At 36.8% G+C, this 21,893-nt stretch overlaps 1 protein-coding gene across 1 annotated transcript in view; it reads right to left on the bottom strand.

The window, feature by feature from the left end:
• IMPG2 (interphotoreceptor matrix proteoglycan 2) overlaps nt 1-21,893 on the bottom strand; it is a 105,824-nt gene that overhangs the window by 49,753 nt on the left and 34,178 nt on the right. Inside the window, exons 5-8 of the mRNA XM_077117577.1 lie at nt 11,780-11,832; nt 10,095-10,177; nt 6,998-7,159; nt 670-728 (exon numbers count right to left, since the gene is read on the bottom strand). Coding sequence (XP_076973692.1) covers nt 670-728; nt 6,998-7,159; nt 10,095-10,177; nt 11,780-11,832 — 357 coding nt within the window. The remainder of the gene's footprint in view (nt 1-669; nt 729-6,997; nt 7,160-10,094; nt 10,178-11,779; nt 11,833-21,893) is intronic.

Genomic DNA, 21,893 nt, shown 5'->3' with positions numbered 1-21,893 from the left:
CAGTTCTAAGGCCGAGAAAGTGTCCCAATTAAAACAAGTCTATAGAAATGTCCAATCAAAGGCATCCATCCAGGGAAAGATACCTTGGTTCAAGAAGGCCGATGAAGTTCAGGGTTTCTCTCTTAAGTGAGAAGGCCCATGGCGAACACAGTCAAGGCCTCTCTCTCAGCTGGAAGGGCACATGGAGAGCACAGCATCATCTGCTAGCTTTCTTTCCTGGCTTCCAGTTTCATGAAGCTCCCCAGGAGGAGTTTTCCTTCTTCATCTCCAAAGGTTGCTGGCTTGTGGATTCTCTGCTTCATGATGCTGTACCATTCTCTGTTCTCTCTGAATCTCCTTCATTCTCCAAAATGTTTCCTCTTTTATAGGACTCCAGAAACTTATCAAGATCCACCCAAATGGGTGGAGATATGTCATCACCTAATCCAGTTTAACAACCACTCGATTAAATCACATCTCCAGGGAGATGATCTGATTACAGATTCAACCATATAGTATTGAATAGAGATTATTCTGCCTTGATGAAATGGGGTTTAGATTAAAATATGGCTTTTCTAGGGGACATACATCCTTTCAAATCAGCACAATATTGTAGACACAAAAAGGACATTCCATTTGAAATAAAGAGAACTACTCAACATGTGCATTTTTAAGAGTAAGTCTATTTACCTAAATTCAAGTACTTGAATATCCTTGTAGCCTGGTAACCCAGTAAATGTATTTTCAATCTGTTAAAAACAAAAATAGTAACTATGGAGAAATATAAAAAAGTTTACCTTTGTAAGAGACTATAAAATGCATTCTTTACAACTATAAGAAGTTTAGATATACAAGGATCAGAAGGTTATATAAGAAAATTACAATAGTTACAATATAAGAAAATAGTTTTTACATAAAACAATAACACACTTTTCTTTTCAATTTTGTCTTACTGGATTTTAATGTGCTTTAATGTCAATTTTTTCCAAATTATAAAAAAGCATATTTCTTAACCTTATTTGCAAAGCTCTGTTCTTTCTCCTTTATGTGATGAAATGTGAAAAAAGCATTAATTTCAAAAGCTGTAATAGCATTTTTTTAATTTTTAAATTAATTTTTTTTAAATATGACAAGAAAGAAACACAAACATTCTTAACATATGATCATTTTGTTCTACATATATAATCAGTAATTCAAAATATCATCACATAGTTGCATATTCATCATCATGATCATTTCTTAGAACATTTGCATCAATTCAGAAAAAGAAATAAAAAGACAACAGAAAAAAATTCACATATACCATACCCCTTACCCCTCCCTTTCATTGATCACTGGCATTTCAATCTAAGTTTATTTTAACATTTGTTCCCCCTATTATTTATTTTTATTCCATATGTTCTACTCATCTATTGACAAGGTAGATAAAAGGAGCATCATACACAAGGTTTTCACAATCACACAGTCACATTGTGAAAGCTATATCATTATACAATCATCTTCAAGAAACATGGCTACTGGAACACAGCTTTACATTTTCAGGCAGTTCCCTCCAGCTTCTCCACTACATCTTGACTAATAGTGATATCTATTTAACGCGTAAGAACAACCTCCAGTATAACATTTCGACTCTGTTTAGAATCTCTTAGTCATTGACACTTTATTTTGTCTCATTTCACTCTTCCCCCTTTTGGTCGAGAAGATTTTTTCAATCCCTTGATGCTGAGTCTCAGTTCATTCTACGGGTTGTAATAGCATTTTTAAATGTTATTGTTTGGATTCAAAATCTGGCTATAGCAAACACACTGCCAAACAGTTGAGTGTTTATTTTCTATAAGTGTGAAAATCTCTGGTGGCATCTCTTTTCTGTTCCTACAACAGAAAAGATCCATGGGAATACACAACATTAGAAAAAATTCTGCAAACCCTGGATTAGGCCTCGTGAAAGAAGATTTGTTGACTGATTGTCACAGAGGAGTTTAGGAAGCAGTCACGAGTTAACTTAAATGGTCAAAAGATCAGTTTATGAACTGCCCTTTAAAATCCAGCCATGTAAATTTATATGACTTTAGTGATTGGTAGGGGAAAAAATTCTAGACTGGATAATAATTCTAAAACTAATCAGATCAGATTATATATATAAAGATTTTCATAAAACTGAACATTTAATCCATAGCCTTTCAAAAGGTGCCACCGAACCAGATGGGGCACTATGGAGCCCACAGCAGATCAGTAGAAGTGAGTTAGTGGAGTTTGGGGCTATCTCTGTGTATTTGCTTTAAATCAAGCACTCAGATAGATAATTAGGATAGATTTTTTTTTAATCTGACTACACTGAAGATCTTCTTCATACCTTAAGAATAAAGAGTTCAAATCTATGAAGCTGTTTTACAATAGAAATTTCAACTTGTCTTATTCTAAACCTGAAAACACAGCATTAATCACAAAATGCTGTACAACTATACATATTTATGATCTCTAAGTTCATCTCTACCTTTCAGTCTCTTGAGTCGAAACTTGTACAGGTTTTCTAATTCATCACATCCAGTTAGTTGTTCTACATGTGTCTATTGTAAGAAGAGTAATTCTACTTTATTAACAACATCAACACTAATAATATCTACAATTAACTTAGTTCTTGTTATATGCCTGGTGCTTTGCAAATATTATTCCTAATCCTTGCAACAATTCCAAGTGATACATATTATCCAAATTTTGTAGATGAGAAAATTGAGACCCTGAGATGTCAACTAACTTCCCCAGGATCACATATTTCGTTAGGGAATGAATCAGAATAATGAATCAGAATGTATTCAACCCCAAATCTCTCAGTCCATATTCTTCCCACTGAATTACCTCTTCCTTTCCCCTTACTTGTGACAAATATGTTTCAGAATGGGAACCAGAACTTTGAAAGCTGTGAAGTTGACCATAACTGGTCACCAGAATTAAAATGAAGGCAATTCTACAGAGAATAAGGGAAAGAACACTTTGAATGAAAGGATGAAAGGAGACCTGACTTTCCCTCCTACAAAGACTAAAATAACCATGAAGTTACTTGACTTCTCTGAGTTTCAGCTTCCTCATCTGTAAAGTGGAAATGTTTCCCCACATGGCTGCTGAGGGCAAACAGATAGAAACCATAAAACCCCATGCAAGGACACTGGCCTGAAATTCTGACTATCCTTTAGGTACCAACACACTCCCAAGCATATCACACTGATTTTTCATGTTTCATATTGTCCCAAGTATATCATGCTCCCTTTTTCTCTTGCCTTCTTCTAATTAAAAAAAAAAAAAAGAAGCAGTCACAGCTTCCCACCTTCATCCCCTCCAAGCAGATTTTCTTTCTTGTTGGCTCTTCCAATATTACCTAGAGAGGCTGAGGGAGAATCTGTGTGACTATGCTCTGAAGGGAGAGACCTGGAAGGTCACCTTCAATTTGCAGTAAAATGACAACAGGGGCCTTCAGAGAAACCACCTTTACATCTCCAATTCCACACAAAGAAGTGATTATTGGTAGATATTTCATTCCAAGAAAGGGGACGGGGTTGTGGGGATAGGCAAGAGCAGAATGTTTTGTATGGAGGGCCTAGAGCCTTCATCACCCTTAAAACACCTCAAGCCAGCAGCTACTTACCTCGCGATGTTCCTACTACAAAGGCTGTTCAGAATGTTTATTTGGCTTTCTCTAAATCTGCAGTGATTCAGTATAATTGTTTACCCAAGCGCTAAGGCTTATTAAAGGTTCCTTAATCCAAGGGCAGAAAGAACCAGACAGCCAATCCAAGACACTATCTGATGCCAGGTGGCCACTGGCCTGGCTGACATTTCTTCCACTTACTATACAAGTTAAAATCTTGAAACTTGGCCACACAGCTAGGAAAATTAATCACCTGGCCTACACTCCCCATGTCTGATGGCTACAATGATGCTGTTTGGCTGAGAGATGTACATTTTTATTCCCCATCTGGACACAGTGTCTGGACTAAAGAAATTAGTCCAAGGTAATGGAATGAACAAGCTTGGCCAAGGAGAAACCCATCAAGAGGGAATGGAAAAGATATAAACAGGAAGGAATGATGTGCCATGTCATCAGACTGAGAAGAATAGGTGGGCATTCAATGTCTTACTACCCAAGAGGAAAGGCACACAAGTAACAAGGCAAGTATGGATAATTTTGACCAAAAGAATCTTGAGTTAAGTTTTATATACTTTCTAAAAGTGAAGTTGTGTCACTTGTTTAAAGGAATCCCTTTTCAAAAATCCCTCCAAACCGGGAACACAAATAGGAAGGAAATTTGCTTTTCATTGGATGCCCCTTGTGTTTTTTAACTTTGCACCATGTGAATGTATTATCTATGTGTCAACTACTCAAACTTTTCCAATCAAAAAAAGAATACTTAAAATGAAATTCAAAGAAATTAACATTCCCTCAAAGAAGAGAATATACTGTGTGTAATTTATCAAAGATGTTCATTTCTCCAAATATTGTCAAATTAAAACCACGTGATGGAACACATTTTTCCATGGCTGTACAGCAGAAATTGGAAACAGCACTTATTTGTCACCAGATGGCAAATGTGTGCAAGGTTTTAATATCAATGAAAGAACTCATTTGTCTTTCCTTGAACTTCTCACATAGCTTTCCAAAGCACTGGCTAAGTCACTAAGTCACCACTCCAGGAATCAACCAGATAGAGACTTTGAATCCTAACCCTAACTTTAACCAATATTGTATCTATGGGAAACTTACAGCCCAGCAAACTACCTTGTTTATAAAAAAAAAAAAGTCCTGCTGGGTCAAGATGGCAGCTTAAAAACGTGCGTGTTTTAGTTCATCCTCCAGAACAACTACTAAATAACCAGAAATAGTACAGAACAGCTCCTGGGGCCATGTCAGTGACGAGACACACAGTGTACCCCAGTCTGGACCAGCTGGACCAGCTGCGAGCACCCCCCAGAACTGAGAGTTCCCAAAGCTGTGGTGGCCAGTGCCTCTCCCCCACAGGCCGCTTCCCAGAGGGGAAAGGAAAGGACTTTACCAGCAGCAGGGACTGGGCACAATCAAACACCAATTGTGGAACTAATTAACAAATTTTGACTACTAAAAATAGGCCCCCGGTTTAGGCTAACCTGATCAAAGCGGAGGTTGCTCATTTTTGCCCCAGCGCCAAGGGAGCAGGACTGACAGAAAAAGGAGGGAAAAAAAAGAAGGTAACAGAGGTTTTTGTGGCCGTGTATCTACAAAGGCTTGACTGCCTCTGGATACAGCGGCAGGACTTTTCAGGCTGCAACTGCCCCAGGCATAGGCAGAAGTGAGCTCTTTTGGGGACTTGTCTGGAGCCTGTGCCTTCCCCAGGGGAGGGGTGAAGCCCCACCCAGGTGGAATCCCTCCATCAAGGAATTCAGACAGCAGGGCTTGGTAATTTGAAGCCATTAAAACCAGCCTACAACCTCTCCTCTGTCTCTACCATGCCCCCAGCAGGGAGAGTCTGCCAAAGTTAAAGGTACCGCATCATCTTATGCTGGTGGGACCTGCAGTCAGACAAGTGCCACACACAGGGCAGGATAAGAAAAACAGAGTCCAGAGACTTCACAGGAAAGTCTTTAAACCTGCTGGGTCTCACCCTCAGGGAAAACCGATGCAGGTGACTCTTTCCTCCTGATAGGAGGCCAGTTTGGTCTGGGAAAATCTGGCTGGGGTCTATAATATCTAAGTAGACCCTCCTAAGTGTGTGTGTGTGGGGGGGGAAGGCACCACACAAGCAGGGCAAGAAACAAGAAAACAAATACTGAAAAATTCTCCTCTGTTAAACAAAACTTCAGCTAAAGGTCCAGATAAAGCTGAACGTAATGTCAAAGAACAGATAGACAACAAATTCATCCAGCAAGAAAACCCTAGATAAAAGAAGTGAAAGCAATCTCCAGAATAAACTAATTAAGGTAATTAAATGCCTAGACGCCAGCAAAAAATAACAAATCACACTAGGAAAATTGAAGATATGGCCCAGCCAAAGGAACAAACCAACAATTCAAATGACATACAGGAGCTGAAACAACTAATCAGAATGTACGAACAGACATGGAAAACCTCATCAAAAACCAAATCAATGAATTGAGGGAGGATATAAAGAAGGCAAGGAAAGAACAAAAAGAAGAAACTGAAAGTCTGAAAAAAATCACAGAACTTATGGGAATGAAAGACACAGTAGAAGAGATGAAAAAAACAATGGAAATCTACAATGGTAGAGTTCAAGAGACAGAACATAGGATTTCTAAACTGGAGGATGGAACATCTGAAATCCAACAAGAAACAGAAACTATAGGAAAAAAAAGGAAAAATATGAGCAGGGACTCAGGGAATTGAAAGACAATATGAAGTGCACGAATATACGTGTTGTGGGCGTCCCAGAAGGAGAAGAGAAGGGAAAAGGAGGAGAAAAACTAATGGAGGAAATTATCACTGAAAATTTCCCAACTCTTATGAAAGGCTTACAATTACAGATCCAAGAAGTTTAGCATACCCCAAAGACAATAGATCCAAATAGACATACTCCAAGACATTTAATAATCAGAATGTCAGAGGTCAAAGAGAAAGAGAGGATCTTGAAAGCAGTGAGAGAAAAGCAATCCATCACATACAAGGGAAGCCCAATAAGACTATGCGCAGATCTCTCAGCAGAAACCATGGAGGCGAGAAGACAGTGGGAATGATATATTTAAATTATTAAAAGAGAAAAACTGCCAATCAAGAATTCTATATCCAGCAAAATTGTCCTTCAAAAATGAGGGAGAAATTAAAACATTTTCAGACAAAAAATCACTGAGAGAATTTGTGACCAAGAGACCAGCTCTGCAAGAAATACTAAAGGGAGCACTAGAGACAGATACGAAGACAGAAGAGAGAGGTGTGGAGAAGAGTATAGAAAGGAAGACCATGAGTAAAGGTAAAAAGAAGGAAAATTAGACATGACATATAAAAAAAAAGCAAAAACAAATTTAAAACATTACTTACCTCTGAAATAAACTCTTCTGCAAGATGCTGATAGTGGAAGCTGGAAGAATCCTGTAGTTCTTCCCTGTACTGCTTCCCCAAAAGGTGGATACTGAATTCTGCAATCTGCTCAGCTGCTGGTTTTGTCGGTTCTTCTATCACATTCTCAATTTCATTGCTAATCTAGATTTTTAGAGAAAGACAATGAAATGCCAATGTTTACTCATTCAATCAACACATATTTGTTGATTGCCTACTATGTGCTAAACCATGTGCCAAAGACAAGTTCTGATGATGACCTTTTACACAGCATTTGACTTTGAAACAAACTGGTTGGGTTTTATGGCACACGCTAATACTAAAATAATCGTGCATTTGCAAATTCCCTTGAACCCACATTGACTGTTCCAGGGAAAAGTGGAAAATTTTCTACAATAACCAATGTTATTGAACATTGCAATTAAAACAACATATTTTATCTGTTTGAATACAGAAGCAAATGTGAAAATCCAGCTGTTTTCTGTTAAGTTACAATGTTCAATGTTATTGAACATTGGTGATTCTGCAAGTGAGTAAATGAGAGTTGATCATGCTATAATTATCATCCGAAAATAGCATAGAATGATGGTTCTCAAACTTTTTGATCTCAGGATTCTTTTAACTCTTAAAAATCCTTGAGGAACCCAAAGAAATTTAGTTTGTGTGAGTTATATCTATCAGTATTTACCAAAAAATTAAAAGACAAATTTTTGAATTTTTAATTATCAGTTCTTTTAAAAATAATAATATTAAACCCATTACATGTAAAACTAACATATTTTGCAAAACAAAAATAGTAAGAATGTCACTGTTTATATTTTTTCAAATATTTTAATGTCTAACTTAACAGAAAACAGCTGGATTTTCACATTTGCTTCTGTATTCAAACAGATAAAATATGTTGTTTTAATTGCAGCATATGAAGAAAATCTGGCCACAGCGATATGTATTGGGGAAGGAAGAGTGTATTTAATAGCCTTTTTTGATCATTGTGGATATTCTTTTTTGATACTATACCAGACTTGGTATAGTAGTAGCTTCTTCAAGGTTAGTTGTTATGTGGAATCTGAAACCATATCAACAAACTTTCTGTTCTCTGAAACATTAAAATCCACATCTTCCATGGGTCAAAGCTGGGACAATTCGAACAACAAAATAAGTACTGGACTGTAACCCAAAGAATAAAATAAATATCCACAAATCCATATGGATATAAATAAGCTATTGAATAAGTAAATGAGGAAGAAGAGACAATAGTTCTTTACAGAAGAATTCCAATTAATAAATATAGAATAAAAGAAGGAAATAAAATATCACCACTAGAACACTACAGTAATAATCAGAGCAGGCAAGATCCACTTGAGTTTATCCAACACAAGTTCCACAATTTTTTTTTTCTTTTTAGCATGGGCAGGCTCTGAGAATTGAACCTGAGTCTCCAGCATGGCAAGCAAGAAATCTGCCACTGAGTCACCACTGCATCTCCCAATAAATTATAATCATTGGTTGAGCTGTTCTTGCAATTTACTCTTTTTTCTTGCATGGGCAGGCACTGGAATCAAACCAGGGTCTCTAGCATGGCAGTCAAGAATCCTGCCACTGAGCCACCATCGCACCACATCCCAAAATTTTAACATGTAAGAAAACAAGGGGGTGATAGGATGAATGACTAGTCTGTGGTCTCACACAAACTTATGGCAGACTCAGGAATGGAAGCCAGGGTTTTGTTTGTTTTTTATTTTTGTATTTACTATATCATTTTTCTTCCCTGATGGAGCATATAATCAGAGACTTTCACATATTCAGAATGGAAAAGGGCTTTAAATACATCACCACTCCTTCTGATAATTGAATTTTTTCTAGAACATCCCTGAAAAAATAGCTCTAATAAGAAAAAATACATTAAAGGGAGACTGTTATGTTTCCAAATAGCTCTTATGTTTGGAAAGTTTTTATTAAACCCAAATCTATCTCCTATAACTTCTACCATAGGCCCCAGTTCTGTAACCTGGGACACATAAAATATCTTTAATACCCAGAGAGTCCTTCTGACAAGTACAAATAGCTATTATATCTTCTCTGCCTTTTCAGCAGTTCTGCTCCTCCACACACCTCTCAAGTTCTTAATATCTTCCTTAGAGAGTGGCACTCACAGGTGAGGTCTGGTCAATTAATAAATGGTAAGACTACCATTTCCTTTATAGGGGATTCTATGTTTCTATTAATGTAACCTAAAATTATAGTAGCTTTTACTAGTTTTTTTTTTCCAGTAGCTGCATCATGCTGCTAATTCATACTGAAACTAACATCAAAAAAACTCTTAGTCTTAATGAATTTAGTACAAGATTTCATGTGTACCTATATTAAATTTCATCTTACTAAATTTGAAGAAACTTTCATTTCTAGCAATATTATAAAATAAATATTCCAAGAAACTCTACTGCTAAAAAATACCTAAATGCTTAAAGATATTTTTAATGTTTTTAATGCCCAGTTTAAAAGTGTTAAAAATGCAGAATTCAACAAACTTTCTAACAAATATCTCTACCTTCCTGGGGTGCATATATTTTTGTTAATCTGAATGTTACAGAGATAGCTATAGGATTTAATGTGTTGGTAGACAGAATCCTATTAATGATGCACTTAAAAATCATGGTACTTCTTGATTTTTAAACTACATAACATCTATATCTCTTCTCTCTGATGAAGAGAAGGCTAAGTCATGCTTTATTAAGGACAGAAGAACATGGGCAAAAAAGAAAAACATAGTAAAAATCTTACTCCAGAGTCCACAAAAGGTATGGGGGCTTACCATGGCAACAGCTGCACAGGCCCTTTGTCATTTCATTTACAATTTGAAGCCCTGCCTGAACAAGAACACACCCATAAGAGCAGATTTACTCAGCTCTCCAAGAAATCCCAGATTCTTTGATGAAAAAGAACATATACCTAACATTTCCATTATCAGGGCACCACATCAAGCCCTGTGTTATCCAGCAATGGATAAATAAACATAAATCTCTTTTAACCTCTCTTTTCCATGTTAGAAACTGAAATTGCAAAGCTGTGCATTACTCACAGTCACTTCAGGTCTCTCCACACTGCTTTCTGAGACTCCTTCATAGGAAACCACTCCTGGATATGGAACACTGAGAGAAGTACCTAAGTACAAAAACAAAACCATACGTATGATGTATCCCCAAGTCAGAATTCATTCAGGAAATAAGTGATGGACTTTTTCATCCTGGAATTTCTGGCATTCTAGCCTAAAGATACACTTGTGTTTTCCCTGAATAAATAATTATGAATCATTCATTCATTCAATAAACGTTTATTGAGCACTTACTATAAGCAAGCCTTTGTTCAAGGTACTAGGAATACAAAAACAATGTTCCTATTTTCAAGGATCTCACTATCTAGTTAAGGAGAAAGATATTGAAAAAAGTAATTCTACCAAAGAGTAGAAGTAGTTGGGGATATAGATTAACTAAATTGGCCATGAATAGTTGTTGAACCTGAGACGTCATTGTGCTATTCTGACTATTTCTGTATATGTCTGAAATTGAGTTAATTCTTAACTGGTACAGAGTTTCTGTTTGGGGTGATGGTAAACTTTTGGCAATGGATAGTGGCAATGGTAGCACAACATTGTGAATACATTTAACTCCACTGCATTGTGCGCCTGAAAGTGGTTGAAATGGGAAATTTTCGGTTGTATTATGTTACCTGAATACATTTTTTTAAACCATAGAACTGTACAACACAAAGAGTGGATGCTAATGTAAATTATGGGCTACATTAAAATATAATTATAATAATATAGTTTCATTCATTGTAACAAAGGTACCACACTAATGCAAAATGTTAATTATAGGGAAAATTTGCAGGGGGGCAGTTTATATGGAAACTCTGCATTTTCTGCATGATTTTTCTGTAAAACTACAACTTCTCTCATAAATTTTTTAAATTGGGAAACCAACTACCAATTTACAAGGAACACAGAAGCCAAAGAAAGATATTAAAAGACACCACGAGAGGTGGGCCACAGTGGCTCAGCAGGCAGAGTTCTCGCCTGCCATGCCAGAGACCTAGGGTTTGATTTCTGGTGCCTTCCCATGAAAAAAAATACCCCATGGGAATGCAGTCAGAAAAATCTTTACTTTGGACAACTCTACAGGACAAATGACATGGTTTCTTCAATAAATACATAGCAAGGGGAAAAACAAGAAATAGAGGAGGAACCTATAGATTAAAAAGAGAGGGAGAGACTTCAAAACATACAACACAAGCTATGATATACAGAAATGCACATGTGGTAGGTGATAACACTGTAGGAATAGTATAACTAGTATAAACATGGGGATAGCGGTATTCCATGGGACATGGGAGGGTGTTGGGTTTGAAGGGGCCATGTACAGAATGTCTGGTGAAGTAGAATATTTCTACTCTTTGATATGGACAGTAGTTACCAGGCATTTGTCTTAAAGTAATTCATTATGTTGTACATTTGTTTTAAACAGTTTTCTATATTTGTATTATATTTTTTAAAAAGTCTTTAAACATTTGCAACATGATGCTATAATACAAGTATTCTTAGAGAGTAAAAAGAGGAATTACTTTTTCTTGAGACACATGAACAACAGATAAGGAGAGATTAACCTGGTGTTTTTAAATGTGAGCTGAAAGCTCTGTCTGCTTGTTTGCAAGGTTGTCTTCAACCATAAACAATTGTAAGTAGAAGCGAGTAAAGGCATAAAAGCCTACCTCCTGTTGTTGCGGAATCTTCAATGGGAGCTGGCAAACCTGACGGTTCAGGGCTAGAAAAAAATTTTGGAGTTAATAAAATGGTAGAAATGTGAGGGTTTATTTGGGGGGTTGTTTTTCAAAAAGGAAATCACTACATCTCCAAACAAAGTTTCCCAAGCCGAAGTACCAGGTAGCAAAGTTTAAAAAGTAAATTAGTCTTCATCATTCATTTATTCTATATTTATTGATGCTTCCTCACCTAGTACCTACCTAAATACTACCCAGTTACTATTTCATAACCCCAGTTACTATTTCATAACCCTGTTTTATTCCTTCTCAGCTCTTATCTGAAATTATTTTGTTCATTTAGTTGCCTAATTGTTTACCATGTCTCCACCCTCTTAATTCTCCAGGAATGCACTGCTCAATAGAGTAGGCTCTAGACAAATGTGGTGATTTAAAATCATTAAAATTAAATAAATTTTAAATCTCAGTTCCTCAAACATACTAGGTACATTTCAAATGCTCAATAGCCATGTGTGGCTAATGGCTACCATATTGAAGAGCACAATAAAGAACATTTCTGTTATCACAGGAAGATCTACTGAACAAGATGCTTTAAAATCTAGACTCCATAGGAATAGGGACTTTGCCTATCATTTTCCTGCTGTAACTCCATTACTTAAGACAATATCTCTCATTTAGGAGGCACTAAGATATATACTTGTGGAATAAATGATTGAATTAATAAATACTATGTGCCATGCAGTTTATAAGACAGGTACATATAGTTGTGAGCAAAATACCCATTGTTTATGAAGGTTTTAGTTTCATAGAAAATATGGATTCCAAATAAATGATTACACATGTAACAAGTAGTACAGAAGGAAAGTACTAGGTACTAAGGGGGACGTATAACCACAAATCTCAACTCATTTGAGAGAGCACAGAAATCATAAAACTTTAAGTAATCTTAAAGATCACTTACTTCAATCTTTTTACATAAGGTAAAGTTTGAAGAAATGACTTGCAGTAGGCCAAATACTAACTGGTTTTTATCTCCTAGCTATCTTATTACCATGCTACCCTGCAACTGCAAGGAAAGATCAGAAGAGATCAGAATACAATCTGAGAAATCCCATCCTCTTAAAGGAAAAAGAGCGAATTTTTGCAAGTCCAAAGTTTGACAAATCCCCAAATGATAAAATTTTAATTCTCATAATTTGGGAAAGTTTAAGAACATTAAAATTTGTGTACACATTGGAAAGAAGGGGTTGTTCCACTAACCTTTTCCAAAGGTACTAGATCATTGGTGATTGTGCCAGTTTTCAACTCACAATAACTGAAAATTCTCTTCATCCTTATACAGTTAACTTCCTGAGGTAATTTGATCACAATAAAAATTGTCTCCCTCACAAACTTGCTAAAGTACAAGAAAGTCCTGTCTTCAGATTGCCTTGCTGCTCTAAATTAGGACTTTGGGGTACTCACAGTCACCAGACAAATACAACATACAACTTGAAGTATCAATTTTACTTGAAGTTTAAGCAAATGGGGATGTGTAATTTAGTAAATACTGATACGCAATTTAAAACATTTAAATATTAAAATAAACATGGCTACATTGTAAAAGAGAATGTAAAATGTAAATTAATTTAAAGATTAGATATAATAATTCAAAAGTATTTCATAACTGAAGCTGGAGTTTAGGAGTCAACTAGGGCCATGTTCCTCAAAACTCAGGCTTTGGCAGAAAATTTGAGAAACACAGGTTAAAAATATATCTCACCATAAAGATCCTTTGTCTTTTAAAATCACTATCCAGAAAAAGTAACATATTAAATCTTTACAGTAAACATATCATTATTGGTTATTTATGGCATGGATTTGCATGCTAAGTGAGCTGTCATCTTAAGGAACCTAAAAGAGTAAGACATCTTGGACAAGTTTACATGTTGAGTGGAGGAATACTTGGGTGATGAGAAAACATGGAGAGGTTTCTAAGTCTGACACTTGAATACTTAATCCTTCACCCTCCCACTTGCTTTCAAAAGACAGAAAAGATGCTTATGAAGAAGAATCCTTTCACATGTTCTCATTAGGTATGTCTGCCACAACAATCTCTTAAAATGTCACTCAGAAGTAGGACACAGTGTGGTACTGAGCTTAAACTCAAAAACTGCTACTTCATTTCTACATCAAAACTCAAATTTAAAGCAGTCTACCAAAGACCTTTAGCTGAACACCAGGCGCAAAAAAACATACTATATTGTTTCCTAAGCTGATCCAGCACGTTATTCAATCTTTGACATTCCTGCCTAATTATCTCAGTAGAATTCAATTGAGAATGTGTCAAAGATTATCATTGTTGGGCGGGCCACGGTGGCTCAGCAGGTAAGAGTGCTTGCCTGCCACGCCCGAGGACCCGGGTTTGATTCCCGGTGCCTGCCCATGTAAAAAAAATAAAATAAAAAAATAAAGATTATCATTGTCACATGAAACATAGGTTTAAAAGCATTGTGAAGCAAGCCAAGTAATCTATGCCTAATTAGATTACTAATCCTCTTGACAAGTTTCTATATTTTCTTTGCTCTTGAGTCTGTTACAGTAATCAGCGTGCGAAAGCAAAAGAACTAAAGGCAAGGAGGTGGGAATCCTGGGTGCTAGCTCCACACATGTTATTAATTTTGCATGTGACTTGGGAAAATATCTTATGATTCTGGGCCTCAGAAACCTAATCTTCAAAACAGAAAATACCTCCCTGCCTACCTATTTCACAGCGGTATTGATGAAAATTAAGACGCTATATACAAAGGCATATGAAAAGCATGAAATGCTAAACAAATGTAAGAGGAAACAGGGGTAAATGATGCAGTGTCACATTCCAAAACAGAATAAACATCTGCTGAAAAATGTTTATGTAGCTTTGTGATCCATGATAGGCACCCTCAATTATGAATGTAAGTCATTTGAGACACAAAAATAACAGAGCAGTTCTCACACAGTGAGAATATCACCAGAGACTTAATAGATATTGAGGTGGAAATTCAGTTACTCATTTACAAATATTTAGTAAGCACATAGACTAGGTGAAGCTTTCTGCTAACCATGGAGGATATGACAGTAAGACCAGATGGCAGCATGTTAAGCAGTGACTAGGTGCTAAGTGGATTTGCTGTGATGGAGAGAAATGCTGGAGAAGGGCCTTTTCAAAAATAGGTAAGATGGAAAAGACGAGCTTGTTTAAATACTGATGGGAATGAGCTAGTGGGAGAAGTTGAAGACTCAGGAGAAAGAAAGAAACAATGCAGGCAGAGATTTCTAAAAAATTAAGATTGGGTGTGAGGTCCTGATTATACAAATAGTGTGACTTGGCAAATGACAGGGGGAAGGAGCTTCAAAGGGAGCATAGCAGAGTGTCAAATTATATCTCAGCAAATAAAATGAGAGCTGTTATAGAGGACGCACTTTAAATTACAGAGTAGGACTGTGACAGACTGAATAATATTCCCCCAAATATGTCCATGTCCTAATCACTGGAAACTGTGAATATGTCAGGTTATATGGGGTGGTGGTTTGAAGTTGCATGTGCCCCAGAAAAATATGTTCTTAAATCTAATCCATTCCTGTGGATGTAAACCCACTGTAAGTAGGACCTTTTGATGAGGCACTTTAGTTAAGGGGTGACCAACCTCATTCAGGATGGGTTTTTAGCCTATTACTGGAGTCCTTTATACAAAGAATGAATACAGAGAGAGGAAAGAAAAAGGCACAAAATCAAGAAGCTGAAGTTAATGAATCCCAGAAGAGAAGGGAGAGACCAGTAGATGCTGCCACATGCCTTGCCATATAATAGAAGAGCCAAGAATCGCAGGCAGCAGGTCTCCCAGAAGAAAGCAGTGCCTTGATGATACTTTGATTTAGACATTTTCCCAGCTGCAAAACCATGAGTGAATAAATTCCCATTGCTTTACCTGACCCATTTCATGGTATTGCTAGGAAATTAAAACACATGGCAAAAAGGAATTAAAAAGGAATTAAGCTGACAGAATTAAGGTTGCTAATCATTTGACCTTAAAAAAACAGATTATCTTGTGTTATCCAGGTCAGTCCAATGTAATCACGAGGATCCTTAATTGTGGAAAGGGAGGCAGAAGAGTGTTGGTGTGATGTGTTGTAAGAAAGACTCCACCAGCCATTGCTAGATTTAAAGATGGAAGGGCAGCATGTGCCGAAGAATGTAGGAAGCCTATAGAATCTAGAAAAGGCAAGAAAACAGATTCTCCTCTAGAAACTCCAGAAAGAAATGCAAGAAACAGATTCTTCAGACACCTTGATTTTAGCCTGATAAGACTTGTGTCAGGCTTTTGAACTACAAAATGTAAGAAAATAAAATTATGCTGTATTAAGCTACTAAAATTGTGGTAATTTGTTACCTAGCAGGCTTAGAAAACTATTTCAAGTATCTCTCCAACATACAGAATACAAAAGTATCCTAAAAAATAAAAATAAATTTAAATATAGGAAAGTGATGGGCAAATTAAGGGTTTTAATGGATCACTATAGTACGTAAGAGAAAGAAGGGCTTAGTTAATTAATTCTAAAGCTATTCCTATGGTATCACTCTCCAGTGTGGTCCAATCCCTGGTCACCCCCTTTAGGCAACCACAACAACTGGCAGTTTGCACCCCACTACAATGTGGTCTGTTACAGTTTCATGGGAAGGATGCAAGCTTTTCCATTCTTGAAATTCATTGATATTTTACTTCATATGTATGGCTATTTTTATAGATGCCTTCCCTTTTAGGAACAGTACTATACCTAGTACACGAAATACCTTGTGTACACTGTCACTAGAAGTATATGATACAGTCAGTTCTACTACGATGCTTGGTTTGTTCCAATGTAATTACCATGTTAGGAAACAACTAAGCATAATGGGAAGTTTTCCTTTACTTATACATGATTTCATCGAAAGAAACACCAGATTAATGTAGCAAACTGCATCCACCTAAAGTGAGTTCTGTAGGAGTACACAAAACATACACGCACATCACCTCAAAAATCTAGTACCTCAGTTCACTGCCTGTGTTTCAAGCCACTCCCATCATCATATGGTCTTACAACTTTCTATCTTATTTTAAATAACCCTGCTTTTATCAGTTTACAATAACTCACCTTTCTGATGCTCCCTTGACAAGTAAAATCAGGGCTTCTTCAAGGTTAAGTCACACGTCTATTAAAGTATTTCTGTGTCACCACCATCCCTCTACTAATCTTTGTTTGCCCTAAAAGTATTGCCAGTTTATCCCCATGATCAGCTAGCACTAGCACATATTCACTGATGTAAGCAGAGCATGAGGAGCAGCACATTTTTCTCACTATTCTCACTGACTGTGCTACAGAGGGACACAGAAAGATGTAGAAGTCAGGCATGTATATAGTCAACTTCACCCAACAGCAGCAGAATACACATTTTTCTATAGCACACATGGATCATTTTCTAACATAGACCGTATGTTAGGTCATAAAATAATTCTCAATAAATTCAAAAATATTAAAAACATACAATGTATCTTCTCTGACCACAATGGAATAAAGCTAGAAATCAATAACAGAGGCAGAACTGGAGAATCCTAAAATACATAGAAATTATATAACACAATCTTAAGCAACAAATGGATCAAATAAGAAATAAAAAGGAAATTAAATATCTTGAAGCAAATGAAGATGAAAACACAACATACCCAAACTTATGAGATGCAGCAAAGGCAGTGCTGTAACAGAAATTTAGAGCTCTAAATCCTTACATTAAAAAGAGAAGAAAAATCTAAAATTAGAGACAACCTCACAAGTGGAGGATCTAGAAAAAGAAAACCAAACTAAACATAAAGTGGCAGAATGAAAGAAATAGCAAATATGAATGGAGATAAATGAAATAAGAATAAAAAAATAGAGAGAATTTTAAATATATATATAGATAGATAGATACTTTGATAAGATCAATGAAACTGACAACATTTAGCTAGACTGACAAAGAAAAAAAGAGAAAGGACACAGGTAATTAAAATAAAAAATGAAAGGAGGGAAGGATTGTGGGAAGATAGCATAGTAGGGAGCTCCAGGACTCAGTCCTTCTACCAGAATAAGTATTAAACAGGCAGGAACTGTCAGAAACAACTATTCTGAAATTGTAAAAGCCAGAAGAACACTGTACAGCATCCAGGGAAAATTAAGTGGAAGAGGCTGATAAATTATGGTAAAGAACGATAAATTGTTCTTTCTATACAGCAACTCTGGGCACCCATTCCAAACTCTTTTTTTTTTTTAACTTTTTTCATTGTATAGCATAACATATATACAAAGCAAAGAAATAAAAAAGCAACAGATTTCAAAGTACCCTTCAACAAGTAGTTACAGGACAGATCCCAGAGTCTGTCATGGGCTACCGTATGATCCTCTCACATTTTTCCTTCCAGCTGCTCCAGAATATAGGAAGCTAGAAGGCTTAAATATTTTCCTATTGTCATACGTGACTCTTTTTCCTTCTTTTTTTGTGAAAAATAACATATATTCAAAAAAGCTATAAATTTCAAAGCACAGCACCACAATTAGTTGTACAACATATTTCAGAGTTTGACGTGTTACAATTCTACAACTTTAGGTTTTTACTTCCAGCTGCTCTAAAATACTGGAGTCTAAAAGAGATATCAATTTAATGATTCAGCATTCATATTCATTTGTTAAATCCTATCTTCTCTGTATAACTCCACCATCACCTTTGATCTTTCTATCTCTCTCTTTAGGGGTGTTTGAGCTATGGCCATCCTAAATTTTTCATTTTGGAAGGGTCTGTCACTAACATGGGGTAGGGAAATGGAACTATCTGATGTTCTGGAGAGGCTATGGCCTCTAGGTTTCAGGACTTATCTGCACCAAGGACCCATCTGGAGGTTGTAGGTTTCTGGAAAGTTATTCTAGTGCACAGAACCCTTGTGGAATCTTATATACTGCCCTAGGTGTTCTTTAGGATTGGCTGGAATGCTCCTGGTTGAGGGTTGGCAGGTTATGATAGGTAGCAAGGTCTAACTGCAGCTTGCATAAGAGGGATCTCCAGAGTAGACTCTTGGACTTTATTTGAACTCTCTCTGCCACTGACACTGTATTAGTTACACTTCACTTCCCCCTTTTGGTCAGGACTGAATTGTTGATCCCATGGTGCCTGGTCTGGATTCATCCCTGGGAGTCATCTCCCACATTGGCAGGGCAACTTTCACTCCTGGATGTCCTGTCCCAGGTAGTGGGGAGGGCAATGATTTTGCTTGCAGAGTTGGGCTTAGAGAAACTGAGGCCACATCTGAGCAACTACAGAGGTCCTCCAGAAGTAACTCTTAGGTATGCCTATAGGTAGTCTAAGCTTCTCTGCTACCTACATTAGCTTCACAACAGTAAGCCTCATGATCGAGGGCATGGCCTATTGATTTGGACATCCCTAAAGTTTGACACAGTATCAGGGGATTCCCTGATGGTAAGATTTCATAGTTCCATATTCCTTCTCCCAACCCTCAGGGGATTTTGCCAATACTTTTTGATTACCTGCTTAATACACTTTACGATGTATCCAGGCATTACAATAACCTATATAGGATTAAAGGACCGCTTTCTTATTCTGGGGTCCCTGTGTTTCAATTGTTCAAATGAGCTACTTAGAGAGGTTGAGTAAGATAATACACTACAGAAAATTTCAGTTCCAGACCAAATAAACCTTTTTTCCATTGGTCTCAAAGAGTATGTGCAGTTCTAAAATATAGACACTGTCTTCCCTACCCTGATGTTCTGAATTACATTAACCCCAACCTGTTCAGCTTCGTTCTTATCTCTAAACATCAGGTTATATATATAAAACAGCCTCTCAAAATCCAGAAATAATAATCACCACTCCGGACTTAATGTGTTTGCTCTAAAAGCTTACAGTCTAGGCCCCTGTTTTCTTATAAGCATTTTCTAAAGGTACCATACTGTTCTTGTTCTTTTGTTTCTGGCTTATTTTGTCTCACCAAATGTCCCACATGTTCATTCCCATCATTATGCCTCACGGCTTTGTTCCTTTTGGTAGCAGCACAACCTTCATTCATAAGTGTACACCATCATTCGCCAATCTACTTCTCCATCAGTGCATCCTTCAGCCACCTGCATTCATCAGGCATCGTGCATAGGGCCGAAAATCCACAGTCAATCAACATTCTCAATTTTAGATAATTTCATCTTCCCAAGATGAAGAAAACCAATAAACACACCCTCGCCAAATAGGAAATCTAAACTTCCTCTTAACTCTTGTCCCTCCCCCTATTATTTACTTCCACTGTTGCTGTGGTAGTGCTAATGGTTTCCTTTTGAACATAGCTCATAGTATGCAATAGCAGTTTTCCCCCTGTACTCTGGGCTTAAACACTCTTTGTACAAGAATCATCTTTGAAGTAATTCTTGCAAGAACTAATTCACATTTCTAGTGTGAGTCAGTGGGACACATAGGTCTATACAACCTCTTTCGATCTTGTTCATTTTCAATATGGCAATATTACTTATAGACCTGCTAGAGAACCACCTTCACTCCTATATATTCCCTTACATTACAGTTCAACCTCATTAGCTAAGGGTTCACCATCTCTAGCTTCTACGTATCTCTAAGTTCCCTATATTCTGTACTATAAGCCTTTGATTATACCTTTATGCTGGTCATAAAAGTGGAATCATACAGTATCTATCCTTTTGCGCCTGGTTAATTTCACTCAGGCTTATGTCCTCAAGGCTCATCCATCTTGTCATGTGCTTCAAGATGTCATTTTATCTTACTGCTGCATAATATTCCATTGAATGTATATGCCACATTTTGTTGATTCACTCGTCTGTTGATGGACATTTGGTTTGTTTCCATCTTTTGGCGACTGTGAATAATGCTACTATGAACATTGGTGTGCAAATGTCTGTTTCTGTCATTGCTTCCAGCTCTTCTGGGTATATACCAAGTAGTGCTATTGCTGGGTCATAGGGCAACTTGATATTTAGTTTCCTAAGGAACTGCCAAACAGTCTTCCATAGTGACTTCACCATTATACACTCCCAACAGCAGTGCATAAGTGTCTCAGTTTCTCCACATCTTCTCCAACATTTATAGTTTCCTGTTCGTTTAATAGCAGCCATTCTCATAGGTGTCAGGTGGTATCTCATTGTAGTTTTGATCTGTATTTCCCATATAGCCAATGAAAAGGAGCATTTCTTCATGTGCTTTTGAGCCATCTACATTGGCTCTTCAGAAAAACACCTATTCATATCTTTAGCCCATTTATAATCGGGTTTTTTGTTCTTTTGTTGTTGAGTTGCATGATTTCTTTGTATATATGGGAAATCAAGCTTTGTCCGATATGTGATTTTCAAATAGTTTCTCCCATTGAGTTGGCTGCCTTGTCACCAATTTGACAAAGTCTTTTGAGGTGCAGAAGCGTTTGATTTTGACAAGTTCCCATTTATCTGTTTTTTCTTTTGTTGCTTGTGCTTTGGCTGTAAAGTTTACAAAGCTACCTCCTACTACTAGGTCTTGAAGATATTTCCCTACATTTCTTCTAGAAGCTTTATGGTGCTAGTTCTTATATTTAGGTGATGGATTCACCTTGAGTTAATTTTTGTGTAGGGTATAAGATAGGAGTCCTCTTTCATTCTCTTGCCTATTGATATCCAGTTTCTCCATTCCCAATTATTGAAAAGACTATTTTGTCCCAATCCAATCTGTATCTTTTAACTGGTAAATTTAATCCATTAACATTCACAGTTATTACTAAAAGGCGTTTCTTGAATCTACCATCCTATATTTTTAATTTTATTTGTCAGATCTATATATTTTTTCCTCTTTCTTTTTTTTATTCTTTAAATACCCTTAGTGATACTCTTCAATTCCAGACCTCCCTCCCCTGTCTTTTTTTCCAGCTGGCAGAACTCCTTTTAATCTTCTTGTAGGGCCGGTTTCTTGTTGACAAATTCTTTCAGGGCTCCTTTGTCTGTGAAAACTTCAATCTCTCCCTCAGTTTTAAAGGACAATTTGGCTGGGTACAGAATTCTTGGCTGAAAGTCTTTCTCT

This window comes from Tamandua tetradactyla, chromosome 10, assembly GCF_023851605.1.
Source record: "Tamandua tetradactyla isolate mTamTet1 chromosome 10, mTamTet1.pri, whole genome shotgun sequence".
Taxonomy (NCBI): domain Eukaryota; kingdom Metazoa; phylum Chordata; class Mammalia; order Pilosa; family Myrmecophagidae; genus Tamandua; species Tamandua tetradactyla.
The sequence above is the reverse complement of the archived record's forward strand: the minus strand, read 5'-3'. Positions and strand labels throughout refer to the sequence as shown.